The sequence below is a fragment of the Echinococcus granulosus genome (assembly GCF_000524195.1).
Source record: "Echinococcus granulosus chromosome Unknown EG_S00028, whole genome shotgun sequence".
In the NCBI taxonomy this organism is placed as follows: domain Eukaryota; kingdom Metazoa; phylum Platyhelminthes; class Cestoda; order Cyclophyllidea; family Taeniidae; genus Echinococcus; species Echinococcus granulosus.
Window position 1 is genome coordinate 846,296 of NW_020170408.1, and position 18,997 is coordinate 865,292.

Consider the following 18,997-nt stretch of genomic DNA (forward strand, 5'->3'; position numbering starts at 1 on the left):
TCCTGTATCCATCCATCCTGTATCCATCCATCCATCCATCCTGTATCCATACATCTCTTTACCTACGTCTATATTTTTACGGCTACCTATTTCTTCCTTTTAGATCCTTAAGTTTATAATTTCAGATTGAATGTGTTTTTTACAATTGTTGGCGGACAGATACGCTGCCATTTGATGCCTAATAAATAGACGTAATGCATTGACAGGTGTGAATCATATTGCGTGGGTGTGCATGTGTGCGACTTTCTATTCCCTGCTCCATCTACAAATCTTTCCCAGTGCTCCAGTACCTCCCTCCCTCCCATCTAATGACCAACCACTCTTGAAGTGGTCTGAAGTCATCCGTTGCCCAAAGAGAAGAAGATTTTTTCACTGTAGTGATTTCTCCCGTCTACCGTCCAAATAGCTAAAAATTTGAAGAGGAATTAGCATTTCGGCGTCTTAAAGTAATCTTCAAACAGGCAAGTGTATATCACATTCTCTAAGTAATTTAAACCTGATTTTATGACAAGAGTAATGAGAGGGAAGTGGGGTAGAGTACAAACATAGAGTAGCTATGCCGACTGACGCATACCGAGGCCTTATAGTGACACACTACGAACAAGTTCATGCATTTTACAGGTCCTAGCACGTTTTAACGGGCCATTGCATGGAGGTACGCTAAAAATGGCATCAACATTCTCTCTCTCTCTCTCTCTCTGTGTGTGTGGTGTGTATGTAGTTAAAAGAAAAGATGCTTTGATAGCATGTCTGACTAGCACCTGGCTTATCTGGACTCTACTATTTGGCCTTGGGTGTCACGTCCGGCATGACTTGGTATGTTGAAAGCATCATCTCATGCTTTTTGACAGTCGAGGCAAAGGAGTAGTTGCGGGCGGGACCATAGAGACGGTGTTCATAAGTTCCAACCTTACAGCTCTCAATCTACACGGATTTCTTGATTTCCAACATTCTTGGAACATTTGATAGGAGTCAAGCTCACCACTACATCACCTACAACAACTGGACATACTTCTGTAAATATCTTTTCCAGTTGCATAATCGTTTGGATTTACGGAATTCGACTCCTTCGAACATCACTACCCACAGTGGGAAAACGAGACATTTTCTAAGCCAAGAGGTGAATTGCACAGCTGTGATTAACCTTTATTTCCTTTCCCCCTCCGAATATGCCTGTCCAAAATCATAAATTTCGATAGAGATATCCTGTCACGAGGGGTCCTTAAAAATGTCGCTAACCTTTTCAGCTGTGGTGACACAGGGTGGAGAAGGTCAGGATAAACACTTACACACACACACACATAGAGAGAGAGAGAAAGAGGGGGGTAAATGTCAGAAAGGTCCGTTTGTCAAGGTGGGCAAGGGAGGAGATAATGAATATTTACTTTAGACATCTAAAAATTGTGTATTTGGCCATATAGCCCACTCCCAAAAGTCCATTTGCTGCCAATACCCTTTTCTATAATCTGTGGAGTTTAGTATGTAGGGCAGCAGCCAAACGAGGTGGTAATAGGTGCATAAGTAAAGTACATATGTCTACATTCGGCAGCTGCTTTTATGTTAGTTCAAGCGGTAAAAATCTTTCAATGTTTGACCAAAAAAAATTGGGCGCCCAAATGTACTTGAGTTTTATAGGTCCCCCCTTGCCCTCCAACATCATGCATGGAAGGCGGAGGGAGAGGAGGTTATTGAAGAGCCCTTTTTTGGCCCACCTTTAGTCTGTGCAGTAAATCTTCACCACGTTTGAGAATACTGATTGTTGAACCGTGTACTAGCTCCCATCAAATGTATGTTGCCTACACTCCTGTCGTTAATAATTATTGCGGATTTCCTTTGATGCTACGGCCTATTTACTGGCACAACCCACTTATTCAATGTCCGGAATAAATAAGCCGGCATGCTTTCCAAATCTTGCTGTTGAACAGCCCACGAGTGTGAAGGAGAGCGCGAGAAAACAGGCGAGCGAGAGAGGGAGAGAGCGAGACAAACGCGCCAAGGCCGGCGGTCCCTTTGATGTGCTGGGGCGATGGTCACGAGACCTGAGGGCATAACTTGATAAGGCAGCGCTGAAGAGATGGGGGCAGAGCAGGGTGGGGGTGAGTGGGAAGGCGGTTCCCTTAAAGTGTAGCCTAGCTAAAGGAATGCATTCTTTTTGGCTGTTGTAGCAGCACAACCTCATGCTTCTGAGTGGCGGTGGTATACATGAAAATATCCATCTACCTTCAAGGTGGGTGATCAGCTGAGGGGGTCAATAAAAAAAGCATAAAAAATAATTATAAATGAACCATCATTCAGATTTTATCGCACTTTGTGGGATTTTACGCGGAAAAGTATATACTTCACCTATCCCTTTATCGGGCGCAATGAAGGTATCAGAAAACGGTGCAGTCCAGGTTGCATCCTTAAAGAGTGGAAGGTCCGTTGAGCCTGACATGCAATTAAAACAAGCAGCATCTGACATTATCACACCTCTCCCTCCTTTTTAAGCGTTGCCTTCAATCATTTCTCTGCATAGTCACGCGAAGACATTTGATGCAACGCGTCGATTTTCATGGATCACCGTTGCAAAAGGTTTTGTGTACGATGCTCTCTAGCTTGATAAGCATTGGGTTATTTTCAGCTGCTCTGTCGATGGTGTCGACTTACTATTAGCCTCCTCGAAGGAGATGAGGAAGGGACCTTACCTCAGAATTTAAGTCTTTTCATCCCGACTCTTTGGCAAGACTTCTACAAAGTCAGGACAAATCGCCCTCCCTTCGAGAGACATTGAAGGCTCCAGGGACGCCTTGAGCAGCCAAAGCTCTCCAAATCTCCTCATTTGGAAATGCGCGTCTTCTTTTTTCTGCTACAAGAAAAAGACTTTTTGCTTCAGTTGTGTAGAAATGTTACCACGTTATTTCTACTTATTAAAAAAAGTAAATGTACTTATTTTTTGCCTCAGGGCACTTTTATCTGCCCTGGTAAGTAATTTTACGACTGAATTACGTTTGCTTCAATTATTTATTTGTCGACGCGGGAGCTTTAATCTCTTCCTGGCAGTATGGCCTTCTGGAAAGCCCTATGGTTTGTACACCAGCAATAACCGATTCTTTTGCTTTCAAATGCCATACATCGGGTTTAAGGAAGTTTCCGAGTAGCTGGCTTTACTGTAAGCAGTGGCAAGCAGACCCGATTAAAATTAATGACTTTCTTAAACTGCTTAATTTAAGGCGAATTGCCAGGGGTAGCTGAATATGGGGAGGCCCATCAGAGCAAAGCTGCAGTAGTTAAATCCGTTTTCAATGACCATCTTTGACTCTTGTTTTGTAAGAAATTAACGGTCTAAGAACCCCCATCACGAAGCTATCTAGGATTAAAATATAAATATTTGGGACTTAACTGTTACCTCCTTCGCGTCTGCGGCAGCTTAAGGTCTAGCATCTTCGAAGTGAGAACAAGACGGAGTAGATAAAAATAGCATTTGTGTAAAGCTACCCTGTATCAAGTGTCTCATTGGGTGGATGTGATTTCCTTTGCCTAGCTACCTACCACTGAAATATACTCATTGTAGAACATCGTTAACCCTTGAAAAACACACTATTTAGGAATGCCTCTTTTTTTAACGCAATTGAGAATGTAGTAAGATTAACTGGTTGCTTTAATGACGTTGAGGCTACATACTTTTCGCCTCCTCCAGCGGCCAAGAGGAGGGCTGGAGATGATGTATAAAAGCGTAAAGCACAAATAATGGTAAATCATATATTTTGGTTTGGCATTCGAAAAGGTGGATTCTTTACTCCTTACGGCTTGTTCTGCCTCACGGCGTGTAATTACATTCGTGCTTACACCAAACCATTCTTTCTTCGCCCCATAGCTAAACCGTTATCCATGCAGCTTTAATTATTAAAGCAGTAGGCTACACTTGGAGGGTTATAATCTAAACAATGTACTAAGAAAAGATTGAATAAAGTTATAAAATCCCAGATTTCGCACTGAAATGACTTGCGTCGGAAAGTTTTTAAAGCAGATGCATTTGTGTGCAGTAATTCTATGGTTAAAATTTAAAAAATATGCTAGAAATATAAAAGGTACAAAAGTTGTTTCATTTTAGAGTAGGTATACATGATTTCATATGGCACAAAGTTGTCTGGTATGTAAAGTGAACTCACTATGATAAATACGCTTAAATACGTTTTAGCAAGGCAAAAATACAAATAGACCAAAACAAGAGAGGTTTTTCTGTGTCTAAATATAGGGGTTTTGCTGCATTTATGATGATATTGCTTAATTACTTGGCGCGGGAGTCGTTTCTTCAAGGTTACGTCTTGGTTGCCCCCTCTGGGTAACGACTTTTTTGTTTTTACTATGTTAATATATGAATAGTAAGTGTTGATGCCTGTGTCATTTATTTAAAAAATAGCCGTGTTATTCTGCCTCTTACTGTTGACGAGTATCAGATTGCTCAACTGTATGCCGTAGCGAAGGCATCTAAAGAACAAACTGGAGGGGGTGACGGCGTTGAGGTCTTGCAAAATTGTCCCTTCGATGATAAAGTTTTCCCTCCGAAATCTCCACTTCTTGATGGCTTTGAAACAGGGCAGTACACACACAAAATTTATCATGTGGCGAGCAAATTGCCATCATTTGTCTCGGCTCTCCTTCCCTCCAGTTTGATGACATTCAACGAGATTGCGTGGAATGCTTACCCCTACTGCCGAACTGTTTTAACGGTTAGTATGCATATTCTTCGTGCATGAACTTCTTTAGAACGACTTTTTTGAACAGAAGTTGGAGATAAAGATCGAATCTCTGCATTCCGCTGACATAACACTCGAAAACGTAACTTCAGCTTTTCGTTTGTTGGTCAACCTTACTAGGCGCACAACCTCCCTAGCGATTTACTAGCCAAAAGAAAGATAATATATGTAGATATCTCTACCTCTGCCGCAGCTGGTGACACAAACCCCGGAGAGGATCCGACTGAATATGTCTCTAAAAAGACCAAAAGAGGTCCACTGCCAAAGGGGCGATGGTGGGAGGTAAATTTTGAACTCATCATTTTTTTACTATTTGACTTTCGTCTAGAAAAAACACAACTGTCCCGTCATGTGCGCTTACAAATTAGTGACGTGTGAATTTAAGGTATGGGGTTTCCAGGGCCGTGTTGAAGATATGATTCAGCGCGTGAGTCATTGTAGCCAGTTTTGTTAAGGTTTTGTCAGTCGCATATTTCCCATCTGTATTTCATTTTTATTGTCTGACCGATAAGTTCGTACCATAAATTTTAAATCGTGGGCATTCTTTAAATGCATACGATTTTGTGCACGCATTATAAAGTACACGTATGGAGATGTGATCCGTTGGTGAGGCACTATCGTGCTCCACTCCAAATTCGTATCATTAAGTGTCGGTTAAACTGCTAAACGCGATTCCATTTGATCTGCTTCGTAAATTGAGTTCAAGCAGATTCCAGAGTCGTATAAACTTCTCGTTTAATCGACTTTGTTGCATTTTTTGGAAGGTGCAAAATGTGGCATCGTAAAGTGTCGGCTAGAAACGATTTAAACGTTTAATTCGACTTTGATGATGTATCACCCAGAGGTAGATACAGTAGTGAAGACTTACATAATGTTGCCTGTTAAAACTAAGGCTGTCGAGTTGTGCGTAGTTGTTTTTTTCACAGGTATCAGTGGTTATTTCCAAATTGTCCACTCTTTCCTGGCTCCACACCCATCATTTCATCCACTGAATAGCATCCTTTGCATGTGTGTGTATGTGGTGGGCTGTAGGCAGAACTTTTCCTTGTAAATGCCTTTCCCAGGCCTAGACAATTGCCCACTAAGATCTGAAGGATGCGCGAGAAGAACCTCTTCCTCAAAAGTAGCCAGGTCTAAATGATCCAGTTGAGAGAAGGTATCATTGTCACAAGGCAACGCAAAACCTATGAGACGATTCGCTCTCGAGGTGACCGGGGAGGTGGTGGAGGAATACTGTCTTTTTGTCCTCCTTATTCCTCTCACACCTCTCCTAGCTCTAATTATTCTCCTTTCCTCGAAATTTGACAATCGTGTATCCACATCCAGGGTAGAATAGAGAGTTGAGAAATAGGACTGAGATGGAAAGAGAGGTGATTATGGCTGGATTGTTACCTTCCAGTGACAAGATTTAATTAGCAGTTGGGGGCAAATTCGTGTCATGCTACTAAGGTCTTATTACAAGCTCTCTCATCTGTAAAAATCGCATTTGATCTCCGGTGTGAAATCCTACCTATGGTGGCGAATCCCACCCTCTGAATAATTTGGCCAGTCAAAAGTTTTCCAAGTGGGTGCTTTGTCAAGATTTGGAACAGCACCACCGTCCATTCTGTTTTAACTGTTACTGGCTATCGTAAGTAACTGACCAAGGGCACGTTCCGCCTTATCTGTGAGTAGTAGCTTCTGGAGTCACGTCATGGGTGTTTTCACTCTACGATCACTGATGTGACAGAGGTGTTTGTAAAATTCTCACATACGAAACGAACACGCCCATACCAAACGAAGCTTTGATGTTAGCTAGGAAAAAGTACTCTTCCTATTTATCCTTGGCCTGACGAATTTGTTGGCAGCCCCTCATTGTCCTCATTATCTCCGTACTTTGTAAACTTTTGCGAACCCGTGAATTGGATAGTCTTGTCACTTTTTAACACAACTTGGAGGGAAGTACTACGGACTTAAATACGGGTCGTGGAGGTGAGGTGAGTCATGCCGTCAAAAATAATGGTCCGGTGTACTTTTAAAATACCTCATAAAGGTGTTTGTATTGCCTTTTTTTATCTCCCACCTAAAGCAGAATTACAACACAGTGTATATCTCGCCAATGTATTATTTTGTGGGCAATTGGGTGATCATTAGAATAACTGCAGTTGGTATAGCAACAGTTCAATGGTGGCAATTTTACTACGCACAAAATGCAGGCGGCGTTCAAATTTAACCGGCAGTTTTGAGTTTATTAAGAAAAGGGTGGGTTCTAGGACGCGGAGAGTGCTTCCCCCTTTCCAATGTAGGTTCACCTGGCACAAATTGCATCATTCGGCTTCACTGTTATGATGTCCGTTGCGCGGCGACTTCGATGGATGGTTATGCCCACTGTTTTCACGGAAGGACCCATCTCTTGGCTCATCATGAGCATGTAGAGTGGTAAGCTGTGGACTGGCAACCACCTCATTTGAGATTGTCAATGACAGAGGTACGGTCGCTTTTGAAGTGTCTACATCGATCAAGTCTCCTTGCCTCACTGGGCTTGTGGACGTTTGGGCAAATGTGTATCCACACTCTCAAGATTTACGCCTCTGCTTGGAAAGAATAATCTTGACCGCAAACTGTTTTATGTATGTGTACTCAATACCGGTTTTGCCGGCAAATTTGCCACCGCTGCGAATTGTATCACCAGCGGAAGTATCCCTCCCCGATGTCCTGCATGAAGTTACAAGTTGAAAATGAGTCAATCATTCTAAAAGCTTGATTTAATTCCGCCGCCTCTTCTATAATTTGGCTGGTTCTGTTTTTTTTTACAATCTCACCAACGATCGCATCCATCCTCTGCACAGCAAGAAGAACGCGTCTTCACAATCCTTCACCGTCAGCTCTTCTGTTGGACTGACGAATGGTACGGCATGACGATGCGAGATATTCGCAAATTGGAGGACGTCACCAAAGGTGAACTCGAAACTGTACGTTTGTGTAACCGCTTAAATGCTTCTCAGTAGCACTTTGCTGAACCAGCCACTGGTGTAAATTTCAGCAGCGTCGATCCTCCCAACTGCGAGGCTTGAAAATAAATGAGTCGTAGACGTGGTGCCTCACCTACCGCTTCTGCCTCTCAAATGAATTACTTCTTTTCTATTATTGGCCACAGTGGCTCCCTTCTTTTCATTATTTTACCCTATCATTGCACCCCCGCTTATTTATTTCAAAAGAAAATAACTTCCTTGATATGCTTCTAGTTTTGCCCGTCTTCGTTTCTGTGATGGTCGTGATGCCTACTTCACGACTCTCCTAGCCTTTCTCGACTCAGGATGAGCCATAGCGTCTAAATCAGTGAAAGAGAGGTCAGTGACCTCGAGTGGTTTACCGTCGGAGAACTGACCCCCTTCAATAAGCAGTAGAGGTCAAATTTGTCTCCCAAGTTATCAGATCCGCGGAGTGATGATTACTTACTCGTATATTCAAAAAGAGGCTGTTGGAATACAACTTTGCTGACATTCATCAGCTGGTAGTAATAGCATTACCCCTAGGGAGTTGGATAAATATCCAGTAAAATAAAAAGGGAGGGGGGGGGGGGGGAACCAAGTAAGGTCGAAATACCCTGGTGGAGTGATCTCTCTAAAAAAAATAGTTATAATATACAGAAGAAATGCGAGATGATTGCAGATGAGCCAACTGTCTAATCAATTGTAAGATCAAACTCCTCGTAGGGCTTTAATTGAGAGTTGAACTCCTCCAGCCACTGCTCGTAGTTCTGCAAAAAAGACAGAAATGGGTGATGAATCTCATTCCAAGACAGCTAGGAGGTGTCGGCTCCCCTCCTCCCCCTGTCTCTCCAACTCCTTCACCCCAGTGGACTAGTGTCTGATTTTTTTAAATGGAGGCAATTTCGGGACGTGAGGGTGTCCAACAGGAGATGCTCCCCACAGTTTCTTGGATCGTGAACACACCGCATCGACAAGGCTTGTGGTGCAGCCCGTAGTTGCGAGGCGCAGACAACGACGAATAACGAACGCCTCCACCGTATCCACGCCAATGGTCACAGCATGTTCAAGCTCAAATTTGCGTCCTAAATCACGCCATGGAAGTAGCGCAACAGTTAAATTGGAGCCAGCCAGTTCCCCAAATTTCGAGATAGAATGGTGTGGTTAGAGGTAAGGAACTACTTAACTAAAGTCGTCCGTTCCGGTTACCGCTGTGGCAATGTGACAGGCCTGTTGGCTAACCCTTCCCCAACCCCATTAGGTGAATCCAGATGCAGACGTCACGTTGCGACCCCGTCAGGACTAAACCGTACAAAATTTGTTCAGCGATATAACGCCAAAAATGCTCGTTTGACAACAAAAGAAAATTGGAGACTGGACACAAGGAAAAGAAATACTTATGTAAAAGGGAAAAGAGGCGTAGAAACTCACCGAGGCGTCCTCGCTACGGGAACGATGGCGTGGTATCTTGGATCCGGACGTAGAAAGATTGCTAGAACCTGTGAACAAGGGGGTATGAAAAAAGTAGGCAACAGCTATACAGATCGGAAAGAGCATCAAGCTGTCTGTTTGGATGGTGAGATAAAAAACCGTCACCATAGCAGCACGTACGATGTATCGCAACAATGCCCACTGGGTAATGGTAGTTTTATTTTTGTTTTATCCATACAAGAATCCCAGTGGGACAATGAAAGGCTGCCGCCGACTTGATGTGACGCTCAAACTACCGGGGCTGAATGACACCGAAAGAAACTTCAAGCCCATCTGAGTGATTGATATGGTCTTTGTGACAAGCACAAAACTTGGCTAATTGTCGGCAAAGGTTTATTTTAAAAACAACTTGTTGAACTAAGGCTCAGGAGCCATTACTCGGACAAAAGGGTGGGTTGGGATAAAAAGAGTACTTACCCCTTGAACCACTTGAGCGTTTAGGTATCGGAGAGAGCGGTTGGGCGAAGGAGATGCGACGCGCCTCACTGTGGATCTTATCACCCACCTGATAGGCCGAAAGTGGTGGCCGAGGAGAAATGTTTGATATGTCCGCTAGTGGTGGTGCATCGTGGGCACTGCCCTCGTGAGGCATCACTAAGTAGAGGAGGATAACAAATAGGCGGTTAGATGGACCAAGGAAGAATACGTGGATGGATACAAGGTGGAGTTCAAAGCCCTGTGCAGAACTCATCTGTCGTTTCAAGGGGTGGAAACTGGTGTGTCAATTATGAAAAAATTGCGCAATGAAAGCGAATTTACGGACTTCCGGCTACCGCTTCCCTTGACATTAGCCTTACAGACCCATTTACGTAGAACAGCAATGAGGTTAAAGTAAAAACCTTGACGTCCAGCGGCTACCGAAACCAGTCCCAAATGTCACAATGATTAGACACAATGATTCCTGAACTACCGAAGAAAATGATCACCGTTAGCTGGTCCCTCGAGTCCTGCCATGTTGCATTGAAGGTAGCGACTATTCGTAGACCTCAAAACTAAAGATATCATTTCGCAGACATCCTCGAGTGTGGATCTAGTCACACCACCCATTCCGGTATTTCAGATCGAATGGGGAGACCAATCACTAACAGAGGCAACGGGGGATTTTATGCTGGAGACTGGCACGAGGTGAAGGATGGAAGAGTAGAAACCGAGTGGCTAGGTGGATCTCAGATGAATTAATAAATTAACAAACGAACAGAAGTAGACACCCAACCGAGAAAATATGCATATAATTGTTTAAGCCATAACTGCACCAAATGCCAACCAAAACCTATCAAGCACCTCAGAGGCAAGAGTCAACGGAAGCTAAAAAGGCAGCAGGGGTAAATTCCCCGGCTTCCAACCACCCCATTGTCAAACCTATTTGCGTTAAAATGCTACAAAATTAACTACTTAGATAACTGAATCCAAAGGAGTTCTAGGCCACAATTCTGGTATAGGGTAAAGCGAAACCTTAGCAAACAGTCAACGCTTCCTAAGGTTAATCCTAAGCACCATATGGGTTAAACACCACCTGTCCCTGAATGTCCCCCGGAGTTCAATCTCAGGCAGACTTGCAATTTTTTAAGAGTTACTTGGGCAATGATTTTCATGGAGTTAACGCGTAAATAAATAAGCATGCAGTGTTGAGAAAGTTTTCAAACGATGCATAGACTTTCAAGTGCGGAAAACTTTTTACCAATTAATCCATTCTCTTTTATTTGGACTTCAGCACTTGAGAGTAAAGTAGTATTTCAAACACCATTGGAGGCCGAACTATTCTGACTAATTTCAAAATCAGAAATACAAAGTTCAAGGCTTCATAATCGCTAATAAGAATTCAGGCCAACCTGCGGTACTCTCCAACGGTGTGTTATTCGGCTTCACTGTCCGCGAGTCGAGTGGTGAGGCTAGGACTGAGAGACTCGACAGTCGGACAGCAGGATTGCCCGTGAGAATTTCACTCCTCTCGTCTGGTGGCGGGAGCGACAGAATTTGCGGCTGCATTCGTTGGGGGTGTTGTCGATCGGGCGTCGACGCACACTGCTGATTTGGAAGTGGCAGCCAAATGGTAGTCGCCGCTATCCGCGCTCGTTCACTCTCACTCATCGGTGCTGCACGGGACGAGGATGTCTGATCGGCTGCCGAAGCAGGTCGACGATAACTTCTCGACTAGCGCAAACCATGAGCTTCTATGTGTCATGAAGTGCAACGATGCCCCAGTTAAATCATACCACAATCTCACCTTGGCAGTAAGTTTTCGACGCAAAATGTCGAATCCACTAAGAGCTGCGCGATTGGTTGAGCCCTCACGTCGAGTCGGGAAAAATTTGCGTTTCTTGTCAATCGATGAGATGGCCGCACAGGGAGCAGACGGGCTGCCAAAAATAGCAGCGGGTGCCTCGTTTTCGTCCTCACTTAACTCATAGGGATCCTCTGATCGCTCATCACGGGTCTTTCCCGCTTTCCTGCGCTTCGCTTTTGATGCTGAGAGCTATAAAGAAGAGAAGTTGTTACACTTGGGAGTCCTAGACTTACCGACTGAGAGGCATCCGGCAGCCCATTACGTGTCTGCCTTTCGGACTTCCTACTACTCGCAACTCCTTCAGAAGATCGTGACTAAAATAAAAAAAGGTGGAAAAGTGAAAAATTATCTTTCTCTCAAAGCGAATCATTGACAAATAAAACGTCCTTACCGATACTGGTTGCTTTCTTGGCTTATTTGATGACTGCTTGCTCTGAGACTGTAATACATGCACCTTCCTGTTCCTTGAAGAACGTAGCTAAATAAAAAGAATAAAACAATAAAAGAAATACTGACTGTTAAAAAACCACTGGGGCGGAAAAAAATGAATATTTTGTGAGCAGACTTACTTATGTTATAAAATAATGCAACTTATTATACATGTGTACAATTAAACTAAGTCAAAACGGTTTGTGGAAAAAAAAGACAAATAAGATATCAACTAATTAATTTTAAATAAAAATGATTAGAAGAAGTTAGTGAGGCAGAAGTGACAATATTTAAAGAAATCAAATACTAACCACTCGATCTCTGGACGCAACGCTCCGTACTGAGGATCGAGATTTACCTTTACAACGAACTCGTGTAGCTGTTGACGATGACTTAACCCCGTTTTGGATTGTAAGAGAACTTCTAGATCGAGTAAGCTACAAATGGCACATTAGTGCATAGCTGGATAATGGGTCTTAAATAATCCTAGTTTTATGCAAAGCATGTTTGAAAGCATTAGGGAGCAAAATATGAATAAGTGGAGCATACGGACGTATCATGACAAGAGATTTAAAGTTAGATAATTTTACAGAATGAACAGCATTTACACTCGTTAAAAAGGAATCATTTCCTAAACAACAAAGTAGGAATAAACGTATTAAAGTAATTTTGATGCGAATAACTACAAAAACATTTCCGTTCCTGCTGTTCATACCCTTCTCTCTGACGCCCTAGTCCTCATATTTCTGTTTGCGCGGCTCCACACCAACCTTTTAATTTACGCGGACTTTTCCGCTTGATAAATAAACTCATTAAGCAACATTTACAAGCGTATACATCTTCTAAATCCAAAACACACAAAAATAATATAGCATCAAATTATTTTGTTTATGTGCACAGATGGCAAAATTTGTCAATGCTTCATGTTAAGCTGATTCGTATTTGCGTTCTAACCCGCTGCCGGAATCCCTCTCATCATCTTTAAACGATACTGATAAACTGCTCTCCTATGCTCTGTGTCGCACTACAGAGTAGATGGACATCTTATTGTTGAGTCTATCATCCCTCTACCAGCTATTAATGTAGTACGATGGTGGTTTATCCCCCGGTATTGGTGAGGCGCCACTTTTGTACCTTGAATTAGCCCTTTTGTACCTCGCTAAGTGGGCTGGCCTTTCGGACCATGCTAATAGCCCAGACACCTTCTCTGTGCTGAATAGATATTCTCCCCGGGTATTGTGTCTTTTTTCGTCTCCAGGGGGCCTCGGGACGCTACAATTAATGTGGGCATCAGGAGGAACTCGGTGCAAGGCCATCGGTTTCTTTTTAAAGCATCAAAAATACCACCTTTTAGAAGTGTACAAAAATTTGAAAATTCTTTAATACTCTTTAATCTAAATATACAGAATTTGTCCCCTTACCTGGATATTTAATTTGAAGGTATGGCTTTTTACGCACAGATCATATTGTAGGGTGAGATTCACCGGTCTCCTCTCCCCTGTTCCTAGTGTTCTTATAACAGCCCGAAATGATTTAATTTTGACGTATTTATTAAGGGGAAAAGATCAGGAGTAAAAGTACAACGTTTGGGGAGGTGAAGAACTGCAATCACAACTAGGCACGGAAGGCGACAACCCTCTCACCAGATTCGAATTCCCAGGTCGCCTCCTCCCTGAAAGGTACATTAAAATAACATAAGTATTACAATATGGTAGCTGTAAATCAATACAGTGTTAGAGCTTTGGTAATTAGCGAGCAATTACTCTTTTTGTTTCGCTATGTTGACTAGTTATTTGGAACCATCTCTTCCCGCGAATAACTGACTATACGGTAAGTGGGACGTTATCGTGTCAATAGGATGATTGATCATGTAATGCCTCCTTGCTTGAGCATGCCATCTAGGTGACAAGGCGTCAGATTACACCGCCCTCGTGTCTAGGCGGACGGCATTGGTTCCCAAGACGTCGAGGAACACTGATCCCACAGTTCCCTTCAACGTATCGCTAAGAGTCTTAAATGAAGTTGTAGTAACCGAAGTTTGTTTGAAAGAACACACTACTTGTTAATGCACAAAAGATTTGGGCTCATTAGTAGCACGTCCCGGAAGCCATGACGGCGAGTAAGAAGCATTCTTCCCGAAATGTTTATTATAAATTGATACAGATAACCGTGAAGTCAGTGTTTATTCATGATCCACAAATTTCCCAATTCACACCCCAGCCGCATCTACCATCTTTTGTTTCAAATTTACCTCTCTAGTGTCGCCTGCCTATATCGCATGTGATCACCTCATTGGCCGGTGGTAAAACCAAGAAAGGGTGCTGCAAGAAATAGTGTGAGGATAGGTCTGAGGCACAATTCCCCCTCCCCTTCTTTCTCATAAGTTAAATGCAGACATTTTCATCGGTCAATTTGCGGTACTAAGGAGTCGTTTGAATTAATAGACAAGTGACATCTCCAATTGTTGTCAATCGCCCTGTCTCACCAGTTGACAACAAGATGACTGCATTCTATACAGAGTGGGTAATGAGGAAGTAAAAGTAAAGTATAAACGCTAGTAATTAAAGTTAGGGTTTTCCATGCCGCCCAGAGACATCCCAAAACATTCGGAACAGGTCAAGTCAGTAACTAATGAGATAGGAAAGTCTGCCAGGGCTGCAGACATCCCTTACAAGCGCCCACCCACCCTATATCCCATGTAATACCCACAAAAGAAAATAAACTATTTTTGAAATGTACTACTTACTGGGTATGCTACCTATTAGAGAAGAGGTACACACTCACACGTTTTTAATCACAAATACATTTTCTTTCATACTACGAAAAAGAAAGCGAGGAGCAAGATCAGAAAACACCGAAAAATGATCATCTCAAACTGTACAGATTTGAAAGGAAGGAAGGTAAGGTAGAAATACGAGGGAGAGGGAGGTTGAGGAAAAGGCTTTAATCGGCGCCTCTCTGCTTTTCTCTATCACGTCGACTCCAGGCCATCTGTTCCTCCGAAGCCGAGGGGCCATTCATCCTTGATACGGTCGAGGTGCGAAGATCCTCTACCAATTGTTGAACCGCCGTCCCGTCCGAATCTGCCGATGATATCCCTCGACTCGTTTCACCTTGTGAATGTATGGTATCACCGTGAGATAATTCACTTAAAAGTTACAGAACCAGATAATATGGAAACCTACCACGTCCTTGGAAGAACAATGGGGACATGGGTGAGTTGTCTGTCCTATTGCGGATTCTCTAAAGGTAATTAGTGGAAGAAAAGAGAGTATACACCTAAAAATTATCATCACTGCAGATAAATGTTAGAGAAGGAGGGAGGAGGTGGATTAAACTGTCCTACCGATAGATTGAAGTAGGGACTGGGTTTCCGTCGAGTCTGACTGCGTTGTCGTAGGGTATCAAACCAAAAAAGTCGTTTGGGTTTGTCGGTAAAGGAACGAGATCGCGAGAGACTTCCCTAAAGTGGTAAACAAGGAACAGAGGAGCCAATGACATTGACCGGTTTGTTATCAAACTGAGCACTAAGACTTTGAGCTCATTTTAATCTACAATGCATGTTAGCTTATTTTTGACAAGAAAATTGCAAAAAAGAAGAAAATGGCTTTAAAATCAGTCTCACCTCGGATAGATCGGATTCATGGTTAGCTATGCCTAGATTTTCGAGGTCGAAAGGTTGACGTTTCTGCTGATTGGTTGCTAGGGCCTCTCGAAGAGCGACCTTGAAATGGAGAACGTTTAAAAGAATTAATGTGGATTTTCTGCCTTCGAAAAATACAGCCTTCAAGGTCTTCCGTGTGCCGATAAAAAAAGGGAAAATAACGTCTATTTCTAGATTGGTGTGTCTTTCTGCGGCTTCTTGAAGAACTCAAAGGCGGTGAGAATGCCACTCTAAAGAGACCAGGAAAACGGATTTCTGTGGGTCATACTCAAAGAATCACCCATTTCCCTATATTACAAAAGCCTAGAATTAATGTAATTTGTACATCCTTCCGAATGAGCAACAGAATCATTGTATAATCAGACTTCATGTCTCAGGATTTGGTCTAAAGCACCTCAAAAGGCTCCACTGGGGAGGAATAAACAAAGGATCTACAAAGCCGAAGGAACTAACAATAGTAGGGCCGTGGCGTCATCTGTACATCTAGTTGCATATCCCTTCCACCAATACCTAGTTTCCATAAATCAACAAGAATTGAACTTACCTCCTGTCGCAAGCCATCCAGGTAGAGTTCACTGCTAACTGACTGAATAGTTCGCATGTACTGTCCGGCAAAGGATTCAGCTGAGGTGGTCTCCTCCTTCACCTCCACCGTGGATGAATTCAGTGCGTACGGTGCCATCTGCAAAAAGCAGAACATGAGGAATAGCCGCTTTTTCCTCACTCACCTCGGTACCTACCGGTACCACACTATTCACCGGCTGTGATTTCCCCTGGTTAAAATATTACACACTAGGCACAACACACCTCCAAATTTCTAAACGGCTGTTTGACATTTGAAGGAGGTGGGGTGTGCCAGAACTTCTGATCCTATTGTCGAAACAACTTTTAGGCGAGAAAAATAGCCGTAAAAGGAAGGATAGGCCGGAAACCTGTCCTATCTACGTGATGAGACGTAATGCTTCACTTCTTTATGTGTCTTTTGAAAATGTTTTATTTGGAAAGGATTGTTAGTTAACATTTAGGCGAGTGAGTGATTGACTGACTGATGAGGTGACGTTTAAGCTTCCATGCCTCAACAATTGATTAAGTGAACAAATTAGGCCTCAGTGAGTATCCACATACCTAATCCTACTTGATTAACCTGGAGGGTGGGGGCGGAAAAACTCAGTGTTTAGAAACAGGTAGACTTCTTCGTGATTTGGATACAAGGTGTGATTAGCACATGACAAGGGCAAGCAGTCTCGAAAAAGGGAGATACTGTCTCACCCACACCCTCATCCTCACCCATCGCACTTCCTCATTCCTAGAACTTGAACAGATCTGACGGTTTTGATCAAACACCCAAAGAAATCTTTCAAAAAGCTTGAGGAAGGGAAAGAATGGTAAACATACTTGAGGTATTCCAGCCACAAACTGATAAGCCACTCCTGTCCATAGCATCTCCTAAAATAACAGAGGGGACAAATACTTTAGGTGATAATTTAATGAAAGACAATATGGTTTTCTGTTAGTAGCACATACCTTTTCGTTTGAGACCATGCGAGAAAAGGGACTTTTGAAGAGATTTGAGAGGGCACTTCTTTTACAAATTCGTACACATATCCGCTTCCTCAACACCAATGTCATTAATGTCGGCTTGCTCACAAGGATATGCACCTAAATATGGAAAGATTGTACTTATTTGTAAGTAAGTAGCATATGAGATGAGGGGAAAATAGTTTTAAATTTCATAAGAAAATGAAACACAATGAAATCAAGAAGCTCCGCCTAAACAATTTGATGCTTGTCATGGAAATTTGCAGACGTGTGCAACTACTCCATCGATACTGCATTCTACTCCTCTTCTCGATTTTAGAAGGCTTCGCTTGAATTTGATGGAGTGGGCGTAACTCAAAAGGGAAAGGATGGGATGTAGAGGGGTAGAGGGGGGGGAAGCACTACCTCACTCTCCTCCTCTTCTCTTGAAAGCACTTCTAGTAGACTATCACTCTTTCTCGATGCACTACATCTTGGAAGGTTTTTACTGAGGCTGAAATCCGACAATTAAAGTTCAGCTGACAACACTTACAAATCCTTAAAATGAAGACAGTAGGTAATCGCACCTATATTTTTATCTATATCATTCAAATTAATCCAATATTGAACAGGCATTATTGTGCCATGCTACTTTATTATGGCATATTAGTAGTATTGCGCACCAGTGTCGGTATTTTCCTAAAATCAAGAGGGATGGTTGTGACCTCCAGAAGAACCTTCCTGCTTCGACGTTTTCATGAAGAATTTCTGAACCTTTGAGAATGTTAGGCTCTTGCACACTCCCTCCTGATTGGCTGCTATCCTGTATGGATGTATCTCGAGTCCAAGGTCAATCATTTAGTACAAATAAGCGAGACGCAGACTACTCGGGGATCTTTGACATTCTTTACAAGCCAGCCAGGTGTTAAGTTAGCGCACGCCATACTTTCTTGCCTACTCCTACCCATTTGTGTAGAGGTCATGTCCACCGCTTACTCTGATTGGGAACTTAAGAGCATTAGGGTCAAGGTTAAAAACACCAGTTTACACCGAAAAACCGCACTCATTTACCAGTGAGGTGCTTAAACTAGGGCTCCCTATGAAATGTACCTCAGGGAGGAATGCTCACAACGTAGTATATTATAACTCCAGCTGCGTGATTGGGGACCAGCCATCCAGGCCTTAGGAGTCCAGATACCGTAGCCCGAATGCGACTCACCTTGACAATGAGGTAGATCCGCTCTGATGGGGGTGTAATTTTGTTGAGAAGGTCACTCTCATGTAAGTTGGAGTCCCACGAGGCCAAGGCACCAATAAGGGTGGCATAAGTCTTGATTAATGGGAGAGTAACAAATGCCTTTCCTTCCTTTAAAGCTGCCTCTTCACCTTCGAGATAGGAGTGACCTCCTACCTTCAATGGCTTGTTAAATGTTCTGTCTAGGAGAAATTACGGAATTCATATTCAATTACCTCCACTGTTAGAGAGGTCACATTTGCCAGGGTCTTGATCGCCACTAGCTGGCATCACGGCCCGACATTTGCTTTAATCGTAAGGCCATCTAAGCGGGCTTCTTAATTTCTCCAATGTGTCACCACCTTGATGATATGAGGTGAGGTTACTAGTCTATTAAACAACTACATTGCTGCTTTATCCTTGAGTAAAAGTTCGCTCTCTCTTACCTCCAAGATCTGCAAATACAAGAGGGGTGTGTTGTTCAAGGCCCGGTGGTGGGATTTCGGTGGCCGTGGCGCCAGGAAGATTGGAACCGGGTGCAGGCACAAGAATTGCGTCTCGCTCCAGGATTGATGAGACCCAACGGTTAAGCAGATAGCCTTCCTTTGCTTCATCTGCAGCCTCCTTTTCTCGTTTCTTTGCCAACTAGAGGGAAGTGGTAGACATAAGGCG

General features: G+C 43.0%; 3 protein-coding genes across 3 annotated transcripts in view; 1 reads left to right on the plus strand and 2 right to left on the minus strand. All coding sequences in view use genetic code 11, as the record gives it.

Moving 5' to 3' along the window:
* Nucleotides 1–4,344: 4,344 nt before the first annotated feature.
* EGR_04528 (Phosphatidylinositol transfer protein beta isoform) lies at nucleotides 4,345–7,806 on the plus strand (the record flags this gene model as incomplete). Its single annotated transcript, XM_024493777.1, has 7 exons — nucleotides 4,345–4,361; nucleotides 4,400–4,709; nucleotides 4,747–4,818; nucleotides 4,857–5,018; nucleotides 5,065–5,163; nucleotides 7,565–7,687; nucleotides 7,762–7,806. The coding sequence occupies 7 exons, from the start codon at nucleotides 4,345–4,347 to the stop codon at nucleotides 7,804–7,806; spliced, it is 828 nt and encodes a 275-aa protein (XP_024351891.1).
* Nucleotides 7,807–8,400: 594 nt separating this feature from the next.
* Nucleotides 8,401–12,651, minus strand: EGR_04529 (hypothetical protein; the record flags this gene model as incomplete). Its single annotated transcript, XM_024493778.1, has 9 exons — nucleotides 8,401–8,475; nucleotides 8,672–8,790; nucleotides 9,614–9,790; nucleotides 11,026–11,347; nucleotides 11,421–11,669; nucleotides 11,714–11,794; nucleotides 11,872–11,958; nucleotides 12,221–12,346; nucleotides 12,625–12,651. The coding sequence occupies 9 exons, from the start codon at nucleotides 12,649–12,651 to the stop codon at nucleotides 8,401–8,403; spliced, it is 1,263 nt and encodes a 420-aa protein (XP_024351892.1).
* Nucleotides 12,652–14,852: 2,201 nt separating this feature from the next.
* EGR_04530 (Kinesin-like protein KIF13B) overlaps nucleotides 14,853–18,997 on the minus strand; it is a gene marked incomplete at both ends in the record, with an annotated part of 30,707 nt that continues 26,562 nt past the window's right edge. Inside the window, 9 exons of the mRNA XM_024493779.1 lie at nucleotides 14,853–15,022; nucleotides 15,095–15,152; nucleotides 15,256–15,372; nucleotides 15,535–15,633; nucleotides 16,118–16,255; nucleotides 16,969–17,019; nucleotides 17,098–17,232; nucleotides 18,311–18,528; nucleotides 18,772–18,970. Of these exons, the coding sequence (XP_024351893.1) occupies nucleotides 14,853–15,022; nucleotides 15,095–15,152; nucleotides 15,256–15,372; nucleotides 15,535–15,633; nucleotides 16,118–16,255; nucleotides 16,969–17,019; nucleotides 17,098–17,232; nucleotides 18,311–18,528; nucleotides 18,772–18,970 (1,185 nt within the window). The remainder of the gene's footprint in view (nucleotides 15,023–15,094; nucleotides 15,153–15,255; nucleotides 15,373–15,534; nucleotides 15,634–16,117; nucleotides 16,256–16,968; nucleotides 17,020–17,097; nucleotides 17,233–18,310; nucleotides 18,529–18,771; nucleotides 18,971–18,997) is intronic.